The 21,374-nt window shown below is 36.0% G+C and overlaps 1 protein-coding gene across 2 annotated transcripts in view; it reads right to left on the reverse strand.

Moving 5' to 3' along the window:
* The window catches only part of KYNU (kynureninase), a 139,669-nt gene that overhangs the window by 39,603 nt on the left and 78,692 nt on the right, over positions 1-21,374 (reverse strand). For both annotated transcript variants that reach the window (XM_069473018.1, XM_069473027.1), the window contains exons 9-10: positions 9,872-9,970; positions 9,011-9,084 (exon numbers count right to left, since the gene is read on the reverse strand). In XM_069473018.1, the coding sequence (XP_069329119.1) occupies positions 9,011-9,084; positions 9,872-9,970 (173 nt within the window). The remainder of the gene's footprint in view (positions 1-9,010; positions 9,085-9,871; positions 9,971-21,374) is intronic.

A 21,374-nucleotide genomic window follows, 5' to 3' on the forward strand; every position in this document is an offset into this window, starting at 1 on the left:
TCACTTGGTTGTTATATATTCAATTACTTCAAATCTTACTCTACAGGAGGCTTGTTCAAACATGTCCAGTGAGCTAAGAGTATGATAAGTACAGTCATAAAAATCACTTCCTGAAATGATGAATTTTAGTTAATAAAAATTGTTTTCTGAAGTTTCAGGATAATATGTTGTTCTTATAAGAGCTAAGTCAATATTTTGTGTGTGTGTGTGTGTGTGTGTGTGTGAAAGCAATATTAACTAAAAAGGCTTTGAACATTTTCTGAGTATACTTTCTCAAACTATCTTATTATTTTGAAAGATTGGTTTATAATCCTTTGAGATAATACTGGTGTTCCAAGCACAGAACAGAAAGAAGATGTCTGGATTTAAGACTTTAGAAAAAACTATTTGAATTTTGCTCATCAATGTTGATTAAAAATTCATGAAGGATTTTTAGGTTGTCTGTAGCTAGTTTTCATGGATATATTTGGTCTTCACAGAAGCATATGGAAATACATATTTAATTTGACAGTATTTTGCAAATCATACCCACATCAGAATAATTTGCAAAGTGGAAGTGCTTCCATATGCTAGAAGATGGTTTGTCTATTATGCTGAGAGTAAAGAAAGAGCCATATATTCAACAAAAATATTTTAAAAATTATTTTGGGGGGACACTAAGGATTATGAAAGTAAGAAAAGATTAATAGGAATGTCCCTGTACCCAAAGAATTCAGAATTAAGAAGATTTCAATTTATAATCATTTTCTCAAGCAATCATGTCGAACATGCTGACATGACGTCTCCTAGGGATCACAGGCTTCTTAAAAAAAAAAGTGCCACATGGCCTTTTTCTGCTTAAATTGCCATGGCTTGTGCCAAATCTTCTAGACCTCGACCAAAGCTGATTGGAGCAGGGATTAATATGAGAACCAAGGTAACTTCACTACACAAGAGCTGGTCATGAGGGCAAAAGGTGCTAGTTCTAGACAAAACAGTAATTCCCACTCAATCAAATTCCCTCCCCTGGAAGAGTAAAAACAGGTGAACAAAGATGGATTGCACGGTGCAGACATTTGTCTTGAATAATAAATTTCAAGCGTTCTTGTAGGCTGTGAAGTTATCCTGCCCCAGTCTTGGAAGTACCAGGACCCACGGGGGTGCCCGTGTGATGAGGCAGTTCCCTGCTGCTTCACCCGGCATGTGTCATGCAAACACTTCCACCCTGGCTGTTTGGAAATCATAAGGAGCCAGATGGACACATGTATGTTCTAACCAAGGGCAGATAAAAATGTAGCAATAGCTCCTTGCAATTAATAGTAAAAAAAGCCCTGCAGATTTCAAAGATTACGTTAGGGACAAAACTTGAAGTAATTAAAACAAGAGCTGAAAGCTCTTTGACAAGTTTTACTTTTTTACCTCTGAAAGGTTCATTGACCCTACATATCTTCAGAGACACTAGACTGCAATTTTAAAATAGAAAATAAATTTTGAGGTTTCAAAGGACTTCAGTGTTCTCAAATTAATGATTATGTCATCATTATCTGAGAGTAGTGATTTGCAAGTAAGAATGCTTTAATGTATCTTTTTATACTGATAATTACTATTTCGGCTTTCTTTAAGAGCCAGAATTACTTTATTTCCTGAGATTAAAAAAAAAAAAAGATTATTTACTGAATTTATTTTTAAGTGCTCATGCCTCAATACATTTAAGTTAGTCTTATGATCACAGGTTAATTTCACCACCTGGGAAAATTATCTGGAGAATTTGGCACAGTAAAAATTGTCATGCCAAGAAAATAAAAAATCCTTTTAAATAAAATTATTGATCTAAAGTGATTTCAAAATAAAAATAGGTTTAGAGACCTAATTCTAACAAATGAATATATGGTGTGTCATGATTCCACAGAAATTTCATGATTTCTTCAAATGATTTGTCTACTTTTGTATCCTGTACAGTGACAATGTGAGGACTAAGAGCAGGAGTAACGCATTTCACGAGTGTGGTTCCAGAACTGAGAATTCAAAGCAATCATGATTTTACCAGTGTTTATAATTTCTAAAATGTTGTAGAAGAGGGATAAAGAACAATTTTATGATAAGAAGGTGGGCTTTAAAATGGTAAGCCAGTGAGTGACTCAGATTCCATAAAAATTCTAGTGAAGAGAATAAAAAGGAAAAGATCACTTGACATACCCCCTTAAGAAATGCCATTTGAGTAATTCTTTCTTCTTTTATACCCCCTTAAATTTATGAAACTTATGAAGCGAATCTCATAGGCAACAATTTCAGCTTTCAAAGTAACAGAGAGTGAATTTATTCACTTAGAGGATTCTCTGCAAGTTTCCCCACCTCCTTGCTCAGGCTTCTCCCAAGCAGCTCGGAGCCAGTCATCTATCCCTCCAGTGCTCCTACGGCAAACTCATTCTCAGAATTTACCCAGCAATTAGTCAGAGGTTGCCTCATGACATACTCTAATGTGGTGTTGCCTGTCATTTAAATCACTTACTTCACTATTTAAATAATATCTCTCCAAACAAATTGTAACATTTTAAAATCATTAGCAATAGCCTATATTTATTTCCATCTTTGAAAGTTTATTGCCTATAAGTATTTGTTGATTATGTTTGTTTGTGTCTCTTTAATCAACTCAGGATCATTCCCTTTACATGAGAAAGCAATGAGCACCTTCAAAAGACACCTCTGTTGGAGTAAAACACGAGTTTTACCATATTTAGTTTCTGAGATAAAGGTGTGTGTGTGTGTGTGTGTGTGTGTGTGTGTATGTACATACAAACATATTGAAAACGCTTATTTTCTGATGACAAATGGAAAACATAAGAAAAGACCACTTAAACCCATTGTAAACTTAATGGAGGAAAAAAAGGTTTGATTGAGATGCTATTTTAAAATATAAAGTTAAAAATTAAAAAAATTATAATTTGTTGACAAAATGTAGATTAAAATTGTAATATCCTAATTCTTAAAAAGAATAAATATTAAATCAAGTATTGATCTTTTGGTATATTTCTTGACAAAATGCTATGGCAGCAAAATATAATCCCTTTCATTTTATGTTTAACTTTTTCAACATGACCTTAAAGGTGACAATTTTTATATAAAGATTTATATAGCCATTTCTCTTTAATTCTTGATATTCAAGTTATTTGCTTTTAAAGTACCTTGTCAAATTTCCTCTACTTCACTTGTTAATAGCTCTACCTGACGTATTTTCATTGTCCATAATTTTGTAATTCAAGAGTTTTCCAATTTCACTTTCATGATGAAAACCTAAATCTCTTGAAAAATCTTTTTTTACAATCATTTTTTCATTATTTTTTCACTGCATTATCTGATATTTATAACATTCTATTATATAATCTAAGACTTTCTAAAGTAATTCATAGAGATAGATGCTAATACCAATGGGGAAAGGGTGTTCAGGTGTGGACTATAGTAAGTGGGAAGTGTATTAGTGAATATTTTCCTATTAAGACAATTTTTCTTTCCTTGTGTCTTTGGGGACTAGGATAATTTTGGATAATGAGTAACTCTTGCAATATGCAATCAGATGAAAATAAGGGTTACAAGTTGTGCAAGTGGTAAAGCAGGAAATGGAAATTAGTGTCCTCTGCAAATATGTATTGTTGAAATTATGATAACTGATAAGATACTCTGGGGAAAGAGAACAAAGACTGAGGCTTTTAGAGAATCCACAAAAAAGTGAAAGAGTAAAACTCGTAAAACACAAAAGAGCACTCACATCCACGGGAGTAGAAGCAAGAGAAAGCGGCACCACAGAAGCTTGGAGAAGTGGCAGGCAAACACTACAGTCAGAGATGGCCTTTATATATGGCTGAGAGGTCAAGAAGTTGTGGCTGAAAATTCATCCATGAACACCTAACTTTAGAAATAGGCTAAATAAGTAGAACAGATCCCTCAAGAGGCCTAGGTCATATTTCAAGTGGGAATTCTACAAGAACTTTCACTGAGAAATCTATTGATATTGATCTATGCCAATATTAATAGAATTGAAAACATCGGGAGCCTTGTGAATTCACACACCATGCTTCTGCCATCTATACTTCCTTATGCTTTCAGTCTGTACTCAAGGAGACCTTACCCAGGTTCCAGGCAGAGATTTGATAAGTAGTAAGTCAGAAGAGAGCACTATACAACTAAACAAGGATTAGATGATAGGTAAATTTCGGGCTATTCTCAACCATTGCCTGGAGAAATATGTGGAATTGAAATATATTAAGTCAGTGGTCCCCAGAACAAATGTGCATAAGATGATCTCCCCATATATCCTTAATTATACAGTTGGGTCAAGAATGACATAAGCTTATAATTTTTAGTCCTTTTGCTGAATTTTCGTGATGTTTACTTTTTTGGGGGGCTTTCTTAAGAATTGTTTGATGTGCATTTTTTGTTCTTGTTGCCAAATAATAACCTGCATTTCCTTACCCACCAACTGAAGTCAGCCAGCCTCTTCAACTGGTTCTTTTGAGCCTGCAGATTACTCGTAACAATAAAGGAGATGACTCAAACCCTTAAGAAAGCTTTAAAAATGTCATTGCTATTTAAAGCTTTCAATCAAATGCCTCTAACTGATTATGGAAATGTTTGGCATGATTTAAAAGTTGAGCATTTTTATCAAAATTGTCAGTTGGCCCCATTCTTGGCTACTCATAAAAGCTGGAAAAAAAAAAAAAAAACACATAGGAATTGAGCATTTCAAGAAATCTAATACAATGTGAGTATTTGGAGGTTTGTGATGCCAGAGTGGAAAGTGAGGAACAGCATGTATGTATATAGGATTTCACTGGATAGGGTAAAAAAGTAAATGATAGATGGAATCTTAATAGCTCATAGGATCCACTCTGGTTATCATAGTAGAGTTCCTTTTTTTTTTTTTTTTTAAAGTGGGGCAATATCTTGAATTGTAGCCTATGGGCTGATACAGAAGAATCTTTTGATAGGATTCAGATATCTTTGAATCCCCTAAAACCAAAAGGTTAAATACTGCTCTAAAGTGTGCCAGAACAGCTTGCATTTGTAAAGTTAAAAAAAAATTCAGGGTTATTTAAGCACGTTTTTTCGTGATACATTTATGATAGCCAAATTTGCACAAAGTCTTTCTTTTTATATCTCACAGCAATAATTAACTTTGTCCGCTGAATTGAAGTCTGCTCTGAAATGAGGGAAAAACACCCAAGAAGACACTTATTCATAACGCATCCTAATTTATTGTAATTCTTAACTTCAGACAAGGTTTAGAATGGCATTGCAATGAGAAAAGGTGATGATGAACTAGGGAAAGGTTAAGTTCTAGTTGAGAATAACAGCTTGAGTTATGATGCTTAATGCAGTGGGCTGATTCTGGCCTCTAATTCATTCCTTCTCTTTATGGGCAGAAGGGTCTTGGGAAAAGCCTTAGGTCATCAGTTTTGAACAATGGCCAAAATGCCTATTTAAACAGAAAAAGGAAGTGAAATTTCTTGGTACAGATGTAATTTACCAGTTGCCAATGAAAACATCATATAAAAGACTATTTCAAAATTACATACTGAATAGTAAGCTTCTAGAATCCACTGTCACATATCCTGGATTCACTTTCTACACGAGGTAGCCACCTACCCCATCATGCTTTCCTCACTGCAGCTTTGATGAATGTTCAAGCATTCTTTTTAACCACACACCTGGAATGCCCCCTCACCTTTACTTCCAAACTTCATTCTGTACTAACTCTTTATTGAATTTTAAGTACACGATTATTGTACTATAAATACACAGTCAAATGATTAAAAAGAAAAATAAATAAATGATACACTTTAAAATACTTGTTAAAGAGTGAATGACTAGACAAGAAAAAGAAACATCATTTGGATTTACTTATTTGAAATAACATGCATAGCCACTAGATGTCACCCTTTTTTAAGCAACGAAGACTACTTCACCAAATGTGCAACATCAATACCAGTGATTCTTTGTTCCACTATATTTGATGTTCTCCATATGGAGAACATATATCTCAGCTACATATTGAATATGTTAATAGTGAAAAACTCTTTAGTCTCTCTAAAGGTCTAAGAGAACAGAAAAGTATAGGTAACAGAAGGCTCATTAAACACAGTTAAACCAGCTGATCTTGGAGCCCTAACGACTGAAATATAATTATTAATTGGCAACCGAGTCAGTACTCACACAGGAACTTTGGAAATTCAAGTTGGATTTGATCTTTGTGCTATAAACATTATTATTATATTGCTCACAAAAGAACTCCCCTCCATGTTCAAAATACTTTTATTTATTGAATGTCATTGTAACATCTACACAATTAGCCTTATTTAGACAGTGTGGTATTTTAGGCTTTCATGTCTTTTTCATTGCTAACTCTACCACTTTTCCCGCAGGTGGTGTTTGATTTGCAGATACATAAAGGAGTAAAATACAGTATGGAACATAAAATTAAATTGTAGCAAAGCATTTCTTTTCCTATCAGGGACAATGAACAGATTATCTGAAAACAGCTTGTCCCCGTCTTGTACAAATCTACTGCATCCCATTCCTAATTAAATAGCTTCATCCCTAACACACATTAAATACATGATACCTAGTACAGAAGAGGGAGCTAAGGCTAGAAGTTGGTAGTACTGAAATTAGTCACGCTCACATCATATAAAAAGTTTTAAGAGTGTGAGAAAACAACACACAGAAAAACCACCACCACTAGGGTTTCTTGTAACAGGGTCTTCACAAGTCAAGCCTGATTCTGAGTCCTGTCAGTTTCCAAAGCTAGCTAGTTAAAATGCAACAATAGCTAATAACATGTAAGTTTCTGAAAAATTTAAAAGCATGGCCCTCATACACATGCAAAATGAATACACGTGAAAGATCTCATTCAATCCAGTAATAACGGACAATCAGTAAGATGGTAGCAAGACTGGTACAAGAGAATTCAGGGAATGGAGATTTATACAGACAAGCCCGCAAAGGCCTGTGGAAATAAACCTGGTAACAGACTCAAACTAATGTCCTACAAGGTCACAACCATAACCTTTGGGGTAATATTTCCTGCTCTAGAAATATGATTTCCACTGGGCGAAAGTCTACATGTTGACATGCAAATTCACAGTGAATCAACAAAGTTTTTAGGTGTAAATACTACATAATTACCAAACAATACCTGGGCAAAGTTGTTAAAGATGCCCCAGTGACATTTTAAAAAGCTGTCCCCCATATTTTTCCCTTATTTCTCAAATTTTGGATACATAGTTTTTCATATAGCCCCATATGGACCAATCACATATAGTACTTAAGTGGCTATGCTTAGTGCTTTAAATGCATCATCTTATTTTATTTTCACAATACTTGGTTATGGGGTAGAAGCTGTTATCTCCATTCAGAGACCAGAACACTGAAGGGTCAAGGAATATTCTTCAGGCTACAGGCCACCAAGAGTCTGAGCTGGATGATCTTTCTCCTGGGAGCATAAACTTAACATATATTTAAATGTTAACTAGGAGATTTTGAGATTCCACAAAAGGGGTAGATGTGAGCACACTCCAACCCCTTGGCCCTCTCCTGTTCCTTGTCCATGGTGAGAGAAGTCTCAGCCACAACAGCCGTATGTGTAAGGTCAGAGCTGAATCCCTAACACTGGCACTCTCTAGAATTTGTGTAGATTACTCTGCCCACCCCGCCACCACAGGCTTCCCCTTTGGATTATATGATCCATCACATGCTCTATTAAAATTTAAATAAATTGAGAATGAAACATGGCAGGGTGGTGAGTCATCACACAAAAGCAAGCAATATCTTGCATGCTGTCTATGTGGACAACAATTACACTAGATGAAATGTTTTATCAATGGGATTTGTTAAAAATGAAAAAGAAGACTTTTAAAATACATGTGGTATTGTTATAATATATGCTTTCTATTCTTCTCAGAGAGTTTGGGGACATGGAGAGAAATCTAATGGACTGACACAATGTATGCAAGGAAGATGTCTGCTTGACTAAATACCTGTCTAAAGAAAATGCTCTTTTTAATTTTAAAATTTTGAAGAAGTTTTAGACACGATTAAATAAACTATAGAAAATCATCTTAAATTTCTGGGATTTATATGCAGAGAACTTCAGAAATGTGAGGTGCTCCAAGCTCTATTGCTAATTCAGCTTCAATTCTTGGAGAGATTATACCACTCAGCCGGTGCCTGAGAAGATTCAGAAAACTAATCAAACATTATTATATTGTCTATTAGGAGTCCAGACAGTCTCTTCAGCACACATATTCCAATACAGCAACTGTGAGAAGGTTTTTTTTTTCTTCCTGGAATACTATTTCTTTATCTCCATACCAGATAAAAATAAAAGGAACACTTAGGAGTTCCCCAGTCAAATAAAAATGTATAAATTTGTTGGTGTATTACATTTGCATTTATACTTGCTCTAAAAATGAAGAGAGTTCTATAAAATAGAAAAGTATTACTTTTTATGTAGTCAGTCTGTTGTTCAGTGTTCAGCTTCCCCAGGTTTCATGGATTATAAAGTCTTTTAGGACAGAAGATACTCCCTATAAGCCATCATGTAACATTTATAGCTTTAAAGGTAGAGGTAATTTTAATAATAACATGCCATATTTAAGGCTCTATTAGGCACAGCTCTGGTTGCCTTTGATTTATTCATCAATTTGAGGACTCTGAAATTTTCTAAAGCCTAAATTTTGAAAAAAAAAATTCAAGTGGTCTTTTTGCATTAAACCGTCTGCTCTACATGATTGCAGTGACTCATTTTTAGCATTGAAGCTTCTCTTTTTTGATTAAATTTCTTGTTCGACCAATTGAACTCTTTGGAAAGCATTTTATTTCTGATAAAGTATATCATTGCTGATAGAGTAGTGAACTAATTATAATCTAATCCAGATTCCTATTGGATAGCATCTTAAAGAACTCATGTAAATTTAACATATTATTAATACAAATTAATTTGTTCATCATTAAAGAAGAATATGAAGATGGTACTTACGCAGGTTTAATTTTATGGGTGTGCTTTTCATGGACAAAGGCACCAGCAAGACCTCCTGCTCCTGAATTTAAATACTGGATTAAAAATAAAATAAACTGCATGGGTTTACTTAAATATATGACAAAAAACAAGCAACGTAATCATTTGAGTTTTTTTAAATGCACCACAGCTTTTGATCAGTTCAAAATGTGTGATAATTTGAGTTTTTATAACAAAAGAGAAACTTTGGACACCTCTTTCAAAGAAAAACAAATGAAAAATAGTATTATCAGGCTGAGAACAAATTGCTATTACTTTTTTGGTCAAATTTTGAGCCAACTAGTAGATAACAGTTCCACTGAGGTCTGTGTGATTTCAAAATTGATACATTTAAATTATTTGGTCATAAAATATTTAAATAATAAAAGTAACATATTTTAAAAACACCTAAATTAAAATTGGTTTTATTTTCATGCTCCCTGTCAATTAAATTGTCTTCAGATACTAATACCAAGTTGATTCTCTAAGAATTATCTTTATATATGTAGAAATTTCATAGCTTACCAACAAAAAAACCTAAGAACCTAATCCATTTTAGTTAAGTTTTAAGTGCAGGGTTTTTTCTCCAAACCCTCCTGACTTTTTCATGGCAGCTTAGGAACTGAAGGAATAAGTTCTCTATGGTGATGGAAATACTAGATTCAATTATTTATTATACTCCTCTACAATATGACTCTACTATTAGCTAAAATTAAAAAATGCAATACTGAAAGAAATAGGAAAGTCAGTCAAATCCTTAAAATTGACCCATGGATCCATTTTTCCTTTCAGGTTAATGTCAATGTGAAATAAAAGGCTGTAAATACATTAACTAGTTCGTACCTTGTAGGAACACCAGCAGGCAAAATCAACTCCCCAGTCGTGTAAGTGGAGTTCAACGTTTCCAACTGCATGAGCTAGATCAAAGCCAACAAAACAACCCTGGGGAAGAGCATAATAACAGACTGTGAATTTGCTTAGTGGTTAGAAATAGTAAATATAAATCTCTTTAAGAAAATCTTTGACAAACTGTTGTACCATAATGGTTCCTCTTTTGTGCAGTGATTCACAAACTGGGATTCTCAGTTCCCAAGACCCTTCCAGGAGACCTACCAGATCAAAGTGCTTTTCATAATATCAAGATATTCTTTGCCTTTTTACTGCGTTGGCATTTTCACTGATAATGCAAAAGTGTGATGGTTAAAACTGCCGGCACCTTAGCAAGGACCAAGGCAGTGGCGCCAAACGGTAGCATCAGTCATTGCATTTGTCTCAGCCATTCACTCACAGGGTGGTGGTGAGGGTGGGGGGAGTTTTACTTAAAAATCTCTTTGTTAAAGCTCTATAAATGATCAATTTTTATTAAATCTTAACACCTTAATTCTAATATTTTTAATGTGTAATGTAGGACGTATACACAAAACTCTTGGCCACATTCTGCAGTAGACTGTTTCAAAATAATGCACTTGTGCAATTATTTGAGTTGCAAGCTGAATTAGCTACTTTTATTTTATGGGGAATTATTGCCATGTGAAAGAGCACCTGACAGACAAACAATGGTAATTCATACCTAGGTATTTGATAAACTTTTTTTTTTTAATGAATAAAGTGTCTGTCACTTCAAGGAAATCAACTCATGGTATTTGTACCCAATGATATAGAGTTTCCAAGAGAAATTAGAATATTGGAAAACTTGTATCTACCTCCAAGAGTGTGACTACTTCCCAGTATTAAGAGATATTTCTGATGAGTTTAGTAGCAATATATAATTTTTAAAATATTGTATAATTAAATATATCAGTATTTGGAAAATAGGCATAATTCTATGAACTGATATTTTCCAAATGACTAATGTTTTATGTTACATATCAGGCATCAATAAAATCTACTCAAAATGCAAGATGAACCAATGGATTTTAATGTAACAGAGTACAGAGAATTCAGTTACTTGGCTTCACATTCCACACTACAACTCCTATGAAATTCTCACTGGTCAACTTCTGGTGTGGTATCAAAGAATATACACAATTAACTGAAAAGGTTATTAACTATTCCTGCCTTTTCCAACCATATATCTGCATGGGTATCAATTTTCTTCAAATGTTTCACCAAGAGGAAAAAGAGAGATTGGACACAGAAATGGGTATAAAAAACCCAGCTGTCTACTCCTCCTAAGTCAGATGTTAACGAGATTTGCCAAATGTAAAACAATGCCACTATTTTTTGTTTGTTTTAGAAAACATAGGTTTTTATAACAATATATCGCCTTTATTAATATGTAATGAGTTTGTTTTTATTCTAAAATAAATAAATACAGTTTAAAATTCTGTTTTAATTACAAATATAATAAAATAGACAGAATATCACCTCCATTTTGCAATCCATGATGAGTCTTAAGAGTGGAAAAGGTTTCCATTTCTAAAACGTTTCAGAACTTCTGTTTTAGTGTATCCTAGTAATTTGAAGGAGTTAATAGAGATTTTTTATCCCTTAACCCCATATCATGCCCGTATTTAATTTAATCAGTTCATGCAGAAACACCATGGTAAACTGCACCCATGGTTCTGATTCTTTGCTCCTTCATGTACTGTTTCCTTTGCCATGTGACTGTTCAGTTCCTCCTACTCTGGGCAAAGTGGGATTCTCTGCCACTGGGCTGAGCCAGGTGACTTGTTTAGACAAACAGGATGTTAGCACACACAATAAAAGCAGAGTCTCAAAAACAAACTTGAGTGACTAGGCTTGCTCTCTTGCTCTCTGCCACCTCCACAAGAAGGATTTGCTTGGGTCAACCTGCAGGCGCGGAAGGAAGAGGAAAGGAATAAGGACCAGAGTCATCCTCACCCCAGCTGCTCACCCACACCCCTCAGCTGCATAAGTGAGCTCAGCTGAGACCAGCAGGACCCCTCCAGCCAAGTCCTGACTAGATCAGCTGACACCAAGGTTATCCACAAATAAATGATTATTGTTTCAAGACAAAAAGTTTTGAGATGGTTTGTTACACTGCAATTTTATGGCAAGAGCTAACTGATATATATACTCAGTCCAAAAAAGAGCAAGGCATAATTTACATGGTCTTAGGAATTATAGCTGCCATTCCCCTCAAAGAGTCCAGCTACAGAAGGATCACAGATGGGAGGTTTGGATCAGTTACTGCTTGAGTCCCCTTAGTTTCCGTGTCAGAATAAGAGTATGTATTCGTGCTCAGTGCTATTCTGTAAGCAAAGATGCGTATTTCTGATACACTACAGATCCTTAATGTCAGCCAGCTGTTTTATCTGATGTTGAATTTTTAAAAAGTATTCTTATCCAATAATAGAGGGAAAAAATGATGTTGTTTGTTAGATAATTTCAAAGTTAATGTTGACTCTACTGTCTTCTCCATATACATTGACTTTAAACCTTAACAGCCTCTTTGGATCTGACTCCATTCTGCCTTATTTACTTGTCATGTGGATTCACGTGTTTTGTATGTCTGCCTAGTGGAATTCACAATGTTTTTCAGTAGAAACCAAGCCTCTGTTTTCACTAAATTCCCAAAAGGACAAACCAGAGCAACGAATAATTATCCAAATTGTACCCCAGTAGTAACTTTCTAATTTAATGCTTATGATCAAAACCATTTACCTACATATCAAAATGCTATATTTTTTTTTTTTTTTTTAAAGAAAAGGTCTCGGTCTGTCTCTTGGGCTAGAGCACAGTGGTGTCATCATAGCTCACTGCAACCTCTAGCTCCTGGGCTCAAGCCATCCTTCTGCCTCAGCCTCCCGAGTAGCTGGATTATAGGCATGCACCCCCATGCCATGATAATTTTTCTATTTTTTGTAGAGATGGCGTCTTGCTCTCCCTCAGGCTAGTCTCAAATTCCTGGCCTCAAGTGATCCTCCGGCCTTGGCTTCCCAAAGTGCTAGGACTACAGGCGTGAACCACCATGCCTGATCAAAATGTTAAAATTTTTACTTTGAAAATGTAGTGATTAATTTCACATGAAAACAACTTTGTACATGAACATGAACTTAAAAACTCATCATTAAATGAGGTGATAGAACTTTGTAAAACATTTTACCTCTGGGTTTGTCTATTATGAGTTTACCAAGTGTACAGATAATAATTATATGCCCCAAATATTAGATTTCCTGTAACATTGAAACAACACATCTCTCGACTGAAGTAAAGTTTTTGAAGTAAATAATTGCAGTGGGATGATTTTAGAATTGTTCTAACACCTCCTAAGAATAAATAACCCCAAACTGCTATTATGGTGTTTTCCCTAGAGCAGAGAAATGCAAACTATGAGATCTTTTATAAAGTTATATTGGAACATGACCAGGCTCATTTGTTTAAATATGGGCCATGGCTGCTTTTGCACCACAGAAACAGAACTGAGTAGTTACAACAGAGCCCATATGGCCCACGAAGCTTAAAATATTTTCTACCTGGCCCATTACAGAAAAGATTTGCTTACATCTACCCTATAGCATTAGTTTCCCTATAGAAATCTCAGTATATTTAAAAGTAATTAATTAAAAATCCCACTCACTATAATGTGACTGGAACTAGTATCTCACAAAAAAAAAGTTCTTACCAGTATTTTATAATTGAGGGATTTGTGCTTCCTTTCTCACTAAAACGAATAAGGTAGGTACTCTGTGCTAATATTAAGTTTGAAGAATGATGGGAAAGGAATACAATTAATCTCCATCAAGTCTTGGAAGTTATCAAAACCTGGGTTTGCAAAAGAATGTTTAGGTTCCATAGATACATGTGCACATTTTTTATTTGTATGTATGATACCGAAATCCTATTTGGGAAAAAGTAAAAATTAGTTATCCTAAATTTGAATCCCTCTTTCTTTTCACCAACACTTTGAATTAAAGCAATTTTTACAGCTCAACTTTTCATAGATATACTTTTTTTATAACTCAACTTTTCTTAGATAACTCAAGGCATAGAAAAGGCAATACTTTTACTTTTATTTTATTATCAATTATTTATAAAGAATGGCACATTGAAGAAACCACAAAACTTCACCTACCGTGTCCTGTTATTAAAAGCCCTGTGGCCACATTTGTGGCACCACATCAAAAAACCAATTGCGGCTTCTACAATATGTTTTAATGCATGCACAATTCTTTGCCCATGGATGGCAGTAAATGTAAATTATTAAAAGATGACTGTTTCAAGGAAAGGATTTGGAAGCTATAAACTTGAAGATCACCACGAGGTGATTTTATAAAAGTGTCACTAGATGGCAGCATCTTAAAAATAATAATGACAAACAATTACTCATTCTCTAAAACCTCCCTAGGGTCATCCAGTTAGGTATTTTCTTTATTTTACCTCTAAGAGTAGGTAACATAATATGTACAGGTAAAAACATAAACTCTACACTCGAGTGCCTACTTTATGCAATCTTTAATAAAAATCAAGTATTTTTCAACACATTTTTATTCAAAATTACTCACAGGTGCTCACACTCATATTGACATGACCACATACCGGCATGACATTGTTCAGCCACCATGCCACCTGTTACAGTCAATCCCCACACTATTGCAGTCATCCTCTAATCACCCTGAATACTCCCCAGCCTGCTGTCTTCCAAGGAACTTTCTAAATCACATATTTGATGACGAGACTCCCTGCTTCCCTTAGAGAACCCTCATTAACTTCAGAATATAATTCATACGCCTTAGTGACCTGCTCCTTTCTAGCTTTCCTGTCTCAGATGCCCCCAAACTTACCTCACTTTATTTACATAAACTTTTTCCAGGGTGTTCTTTCTCTACTCCTTTGCCTGGCTAGTTCATGTTGTGATCACAAGATAACTTCTATGGAAGGTTCTTTTGCCACCTCTCTCCCCTCTCTCATCTTACAGCCCTATTTGCATATCACTTTTGTAGCAATTTTCCAATCTTACTGTTTTCTCTCACATGATACGAAACCATGTAATTATTGAATAAATAAGTGAACAAATAATAAAGTCTTACAACTGTCAATAATCTCTATAGTGATGCTAAATATTAAAAGAATATTATTTGAGGTTCTCTGTTTCTGATGATATTTTGTTGCATATGCTATTATTCAGACATGGCATCTTTTAAAAGGAAGTATCTTGGGAAAAATACTAGTTAATAATAATGTCAAGATTTCTCTCAATTAAATAAGGAATATCAGTGTGTTTTGTCCTTGCCATCTTCACTAACACGATCCAAAGAATTTTTCTCATCAGTGGAGTAATATGATACACAGGGCCTGTGTTGAAATTTCCAGGAAAAGAGCTGGCTCTCTCTCTCTCAACTCTGATTAATTATTTGTTTATTTATTAGAATTAAATATGGAATGGTACAGCTGAATTATTTTCCTAATAACATTAAATTGCTGATAATTTTATTGATTCATTTTATAACAAATTGACTTTGGGCAATTATTGTTATTGTGTCTATTCCTTCTTCATCAAAAAAAAAATTTCTTTGAATCATGAAGATCATTAATAAGTAGCAGATTTAGTATAAAAAATGTAATTATACAAGATAAGTTATTTGTGGCTATATCCAGGGTTGATATTCAATTGATAGGCATTGGTAGGCTCTTATCGATTGCTAAAATAATGAAATACTTAAGGTAGGTAAACAGCCTTTGTCCTAAGCCACCTGCATAACCACCCATGGTTGCAGCCCTGTGGTCCCTGGGAGGTGCCTACCTAGGGTGCCTGTGGCTAATCATAAATACCAGCTTCTGAATGTGCACTGCTAGGTGCTGGCCCAGACTCCAGTGGCTGAGACGATGCCCTTGCTGGTGCCACTATCATTATGGTGGGTTAACTCTAGGTGCCTATCAGTCCCTCAAGGCTAGCAGCAGGTACTAGCTGGTAGTCCCACAGAGTATGACCTTCTCGTGCCTGACTATGGGAACTCCATATCATACCAATCAGGCTTTAAGTGTTTTGAATATCATTCATTGCTTGACACAAAAGTAATAGGAAACAATCCAAAACTACAATGCTATAAATTTGGACAATATTATCTTAAAGAGAAAGAGTGTGATGGGAAATTTGAGGAAAATGAACAAAAAAAGAAAAACTTATAGGGAGACATGTGTATATGTGTGTGTACGCACATGTTAGTAGACTCTACATAGATGGTGTGAACAAGAGGTAAATGAACAATTATAGGTTGGCTACTGAACTCAGATCTTGTGCTTTCCCAAATTAGTTCATAATTAGAGAGTTGTTGAATAGTACTAGTGAAAGCTGGGAATGGAGAGGAAGATGAAAGCTGGTAGGTTTTCTTGCCACAGTCTTGGAACATTCAACTTTCCAAAATTCATTCAACATTATAATTCAAAAGCATACATAGAAGGTAAGTTAAAAACAACAGTAAACATCTCTAGAACATCTACCAACTCTGTAAATACCTCATGGCAGAGTGAATTTCTATTCTGAAAGTCCTTCCTTTTATCCAGACTAAATTTATCATGGTCTTCAAAAATTTTTCTCACTCTTTTTTCCTTTTCTTCCAACTCTCTGGCTATGAGCAGGAACTAAGTATTATTTCGGGTATTATGCTCACTGTCTACTTAAAGTCAATAAGTTATAGGTGTCACAATTTCTTTCTAAAAATTATTTCATACAGCTATCTACTATTTTTTAATGCAGTATGCTAAGCCTTCACTTATTTATACCAATAGTTCAATGAAAATAGCAGCTCTTCACTGATAAAACATAAAACAATACAAAATGAAAACAAACACACAAATAAAAGGGAAAAAGACACAGTCTTCCAGGGAAATATTTTAGAAATGAAGTAGCATGGCAACCGGAATCAAAGCTTAAATTTTCTACAGGGCACTACCTAAATGCTACTCAAAGTTATTTTAATCTTATGGCTCTCATAGATAAAGCAAGACAAAAAAAAGAAGAAGAAGAAAAAGAAGTATATGTATTGCAGGAAGGAAATCCACGCAATATTCCATCCAGGCAGCTAGCCACTTGACAATCAATTCTAAATGCTTGTATTGAAGTTCAACAACAAACAGGAACAGAAACAAGAAAAATGAGGATAGCAGACAAGATTTCACCCTCAACCTTGTGGTGAATTACCTAAGATTAAGGTCTAATAACTTCCAATGTATCTCATCAAATATTACTTTAAAATGTAAATATATAGAGAAACGTGATAATCACAAATAACCCTTACGCTGCACAATAAAGTAATTGGGAAAACCTGCATTGTCCTAGCGCAATTGATTGATGGTACCTAATGCCAATATGCATACACGGAGACAGTGGCCCTGGTAAAGTGAACACCACTCTGTGCCAGTCATGTGTGCTGACGCCAGGGAGCTGGATGCCATGAGTATACTTAGGAATTTCCAGAGAGCTTAATTTTGAAAGTAAGAAATCCAATAAAGGAGTGTTCTGAATCAAAAAAGCGTATTTCATGACAAAATGTACACAGAAATCAAATGACTTATTAAACTAAAAATAAGTACCTTTAACTTGGAATCAGAAGGAAATCAGAATGAATATTTTTCCTGGGTGACTTAAAAACGCTACTTTGTATAAGGATAAGCTAAAAAGTGCAAAATGAATTCGTCTGGAAATATTCACTTATTTGTCAACCTGTGCAAATTACGGTAACACACGGTTAGGTTTTCATTGCCCACTTATATCCAAGCCATACCTTGATATTTTTTAAAAGTGTAGTAACTTACATCTATAGTTACCCTAAAGGAAAATTTGAAGGACGTGTCCTTTTGGGAAAGTAAAGCAACACAGGATGGATGTTGACTAGAAGGGGATGGGCATAAGCAAGCCAAAGTGCTTGTCTTGGGTAATAATCCTGGATTCCTGAATGGGAATGTTGAAACTTTACTCAGGTCTTGAAGATGGCTAAGCTATCACATTTTTTTAAAAGCCTCTTGGACTCCATTTGTTTCACAAGGAAGAGAAAATTTAGATTTTTTGAAATTAATATGTAAACCAAATTACTCTTTAAGTGCCATAAATCTTCCTGAAATTTGATTTACGTAGCTAATCAGTTTCCCTGTGGGGAAAACTGATAAAGGAGTATCTGGCACCACAGCTACATCCTCTACTTATGTGAACAGACGGCAAAGGGACATGACAGCTTCTGAATGCAGTGGGACTGTACCTCCAACGACCTCAGTGCGGCTCCCGGAGCCAATTCACATTGTGTGGTTTGGCCCCACCTTAAGGTTAAATGAATTTGAGAAAGCCTAAGTGTAGTTTCCGTGGTGTTAGAATGGCTTGTTTTTTCTAAGACACCTGAGAGAATCTGTCCTCACCTTTGCCGAGTACTTAACACAGTCTACAGCAATTTTCTATTTGTATGTCTCTATGCCCCTTCTGGTTCTGAGCTCTTTAAACACAGAGACAGTGGAGTTTTTCTTAATAATCTCTATTATCTCTCTCCCTTTTCAAACCCGGTGCATGACATAAAGTGAGAGATCAATATACACATGAAAGAATGAAGTTTCTTGAGAGTACTGTGCACCCCAGCTACCATTACAGAGTTTGAGGGACTTCCTGCTGGCATTCTCTCCACTGTCAGGAAGTTCATTTCCCAATCATATGGAAGCTTGCAAGCTCTTTTAATGAGAAAGAGAGTTTCTGCAAACACCCCAGACTTCACTGAAGAGATGCTAATGGGAGTGACAAAGGTGCCATCATTGCTGGGAACTGCTGCCAATGGAACAACTGCCTAAGAGATTCACCAGAAGGAGGCATGGAGGGGCCAGTGTCTCGGGGCCTCTCTAAAGGAGAGTAGCTGGGAGGAATGGGTTTGAGGCTGTGAGAAGGGGCACTGGTGAATGCTGGCACTGAGCAGAATCTAATTCAGAAAGACTTCTGGTTCCTATTCTTGATATTTAGGAGCAAAGTAAATATTGTGGGTTTTCAATATTCTCAAAAGAGCCAACTACAGTACCTATGAAAACAGAGGTTTCAGATTCCGAAGAAAATAAGTGACCAAGAAAAGAGAATTATGTATTATTTCTTTGACATCTCTAAATGCTGAGACCTCTTTCTCATTATATGATTAGTTCATATATATATATGGAAGGAGACAATATAGTGGAAGAAGAGCTTTGGTACCAACCATAGCTAGACTCCAACTCTAGCCTTTACCAACTGGGTAAGTCACCTTGGGCAAGTGCTCAACCTCTATCAGACTCAGTTTCCTCGGTAAAGCCATCGTGAAAGCTTACTGTTAGGGTTGCTGGGAAAATTGGAAACACTACATGTCAAGTGCCTAGAGCTCAGTGTGCCATCAATGGTAGCCACTATTATTCACATTTTTACAGAGCATCATTTCAGAAACTAGAGTCATCATTTTAGCCCTGCTTTCTTAACGAAGATATTGATGAGATTGTCAAATTCAAAGATGAGAAATAGGAGGGGAGAAAAGGAACATTTTGCTAATGAAATGCTAAGGGAAATGTGTCAGTTGCAAAGGTATGAGATAGCACTAACATGGAAAACAAGCAGACAGGATTTGGGAGAGAGGAAAAGCAAACCAATCTTGAGACCCTAAATCATTGTATAATTTGCAGGTTCACACTTCTTACTACTTAACAAAGTGTGTGCTTTAAAGAGAAAATTTCATCTATTTCTTTTACCAGAAAAAACAATAATTGTCATGCTCTATTTATTCTCAGAAGTACCAAACCAGGAAATATAAAGCAAATTTAGTGGTACTATTCTCTTCTATAGTCTTTTTCCAGCTGGCAAGGACCTCACACAAAAAGTAGTTTGTTTGATTTATTTCAGAGACCCTAGATGAGAAAAATAACTCAAGGTAATTTTTCAAGCTTAATTTAGTTCATTTAATATTTAATGACTTAATGGAGCAGTCTGCATGTTTTAAGTGTGTCAAAGAATAGAAATGTAATTTGGAAAAAAACTCAAAATTTGCAAAAAGTTACTTGATTTTTAGAGTACTTAGCCATTATAAGTAATTCTGCAGAAAGTTCTGATTCTATTTAAATGGGAACACAGTTGTGTTTTTTGTGCAATTTTGTGATCCATCAAATTAACCTGACCCACTCTATTCCTGATGTATACACACTTACCCATTCACTGGTCTAACAGGTATATATTTAAACATAAATGACTATGTGCAAAGCACTCTCAAGAGCCTGTGCGATTTGCAAGGCCCACACTCAATCAGTCATCAAACACTCTACTGACATCAGCTTCCTAAAATTGAGAGCTAAAATAGGCATAGAAATAATGACAAGACAGTGCAAAAGATGGCCAGTGGTACATTTTCCATCATGCTGTGGAAGTACAGCAGGAAGGTAGATTTATCCTGACACAGAGAAGCACAACAATTTTGATAATAAAGGTTAAAAATTTAGCACTCAGGTTTCTATGAAAGTAAGTCAAGGGAGAGGGCTCAGGATGGCTGACTGGAGACATTGGATACCAGTTCTCAGAAAGAACCAAAGTTACAAGTTTAGAATCACAACTTGAACAGAATATTAAGGGGCGAGTGCTGGAACATAGCGGAGAACTCATGGGAAGAAGCAGGGTCACAAAAAAAGAAGGAAGCAAGAGGCTGGCAGAGATGAGTTAGGCACCCTGAAGGACTTGGTACTGTGTAGAAAGGGCAGGTAGGGGTGTTTTGGCTCCCCCTGCCCCTGCAGCAGACTGCTGCCATTTGAACTGTCATAGAGCTCCTCTGCCCTCATGAAACAAAACACTAGTGTGGGTGGTGATTTGGGAACTTCTCGTGGGCATCATATGAGACTGAAAACTTGCCCCAGGTCACCCACCTTCCCCCTGGACTCAAGCAGGGGTGGTAAGGTGCCATACTCAGGCCACGGCCATCAGAGGACTGTGTCCAGCCCAGGGAAGAACTTCAGTCTTTGTGTCTCCACATCACAGGAACCCCCAGTGACATTCCCCAGTGTCCACTGAAGGGATGGCAGCTGCACAGGGCTGGCTGGACCAAGGGGAGCCATAGGGTTCCCAGCAGTCTATCCTTCAGGGGGTGCTGCTTCTAAAGGAAGGGAGAGTGCAACACACCAAGGTAGCCATGCCTTGGGAGGAAGGAAACCAGACCGTATGCTCTCTAAGGCCAAGAGCTCCCCACTTGTGGGTAGGGTTTGGTGGCACCACTTCCAACAGATACACAAAAGCTGTGCTTGGCTTTGCAAGGGAGGAGTGTAATCCTATCCCACTGGGTGAGCTACCTGAGTGCTCAGGCCTGACGGAGAGAGAGGAAATTCCCCTCCCCATCCATATACTGCTGCAGACACAGCTGTGGCTGTTCCTACTGGAAATTGGAACAGGCATGCCAGAGAACTGCCTTTCTGA

This window comes from Eulemur rufifrons, chromosome 1 (assembly GCF_041146395.1).
Source record: "Eulemur rufifrons isolate Redbay chromosome 1, OSU_ERuf_1, whole genome shotgun sequence".
Lineage (NCBI taxonomy): Eukaryota > Metazoa > Chordata > Mammalia > Primates > Lemuridae > Eulemur > Eulemur rufifrons.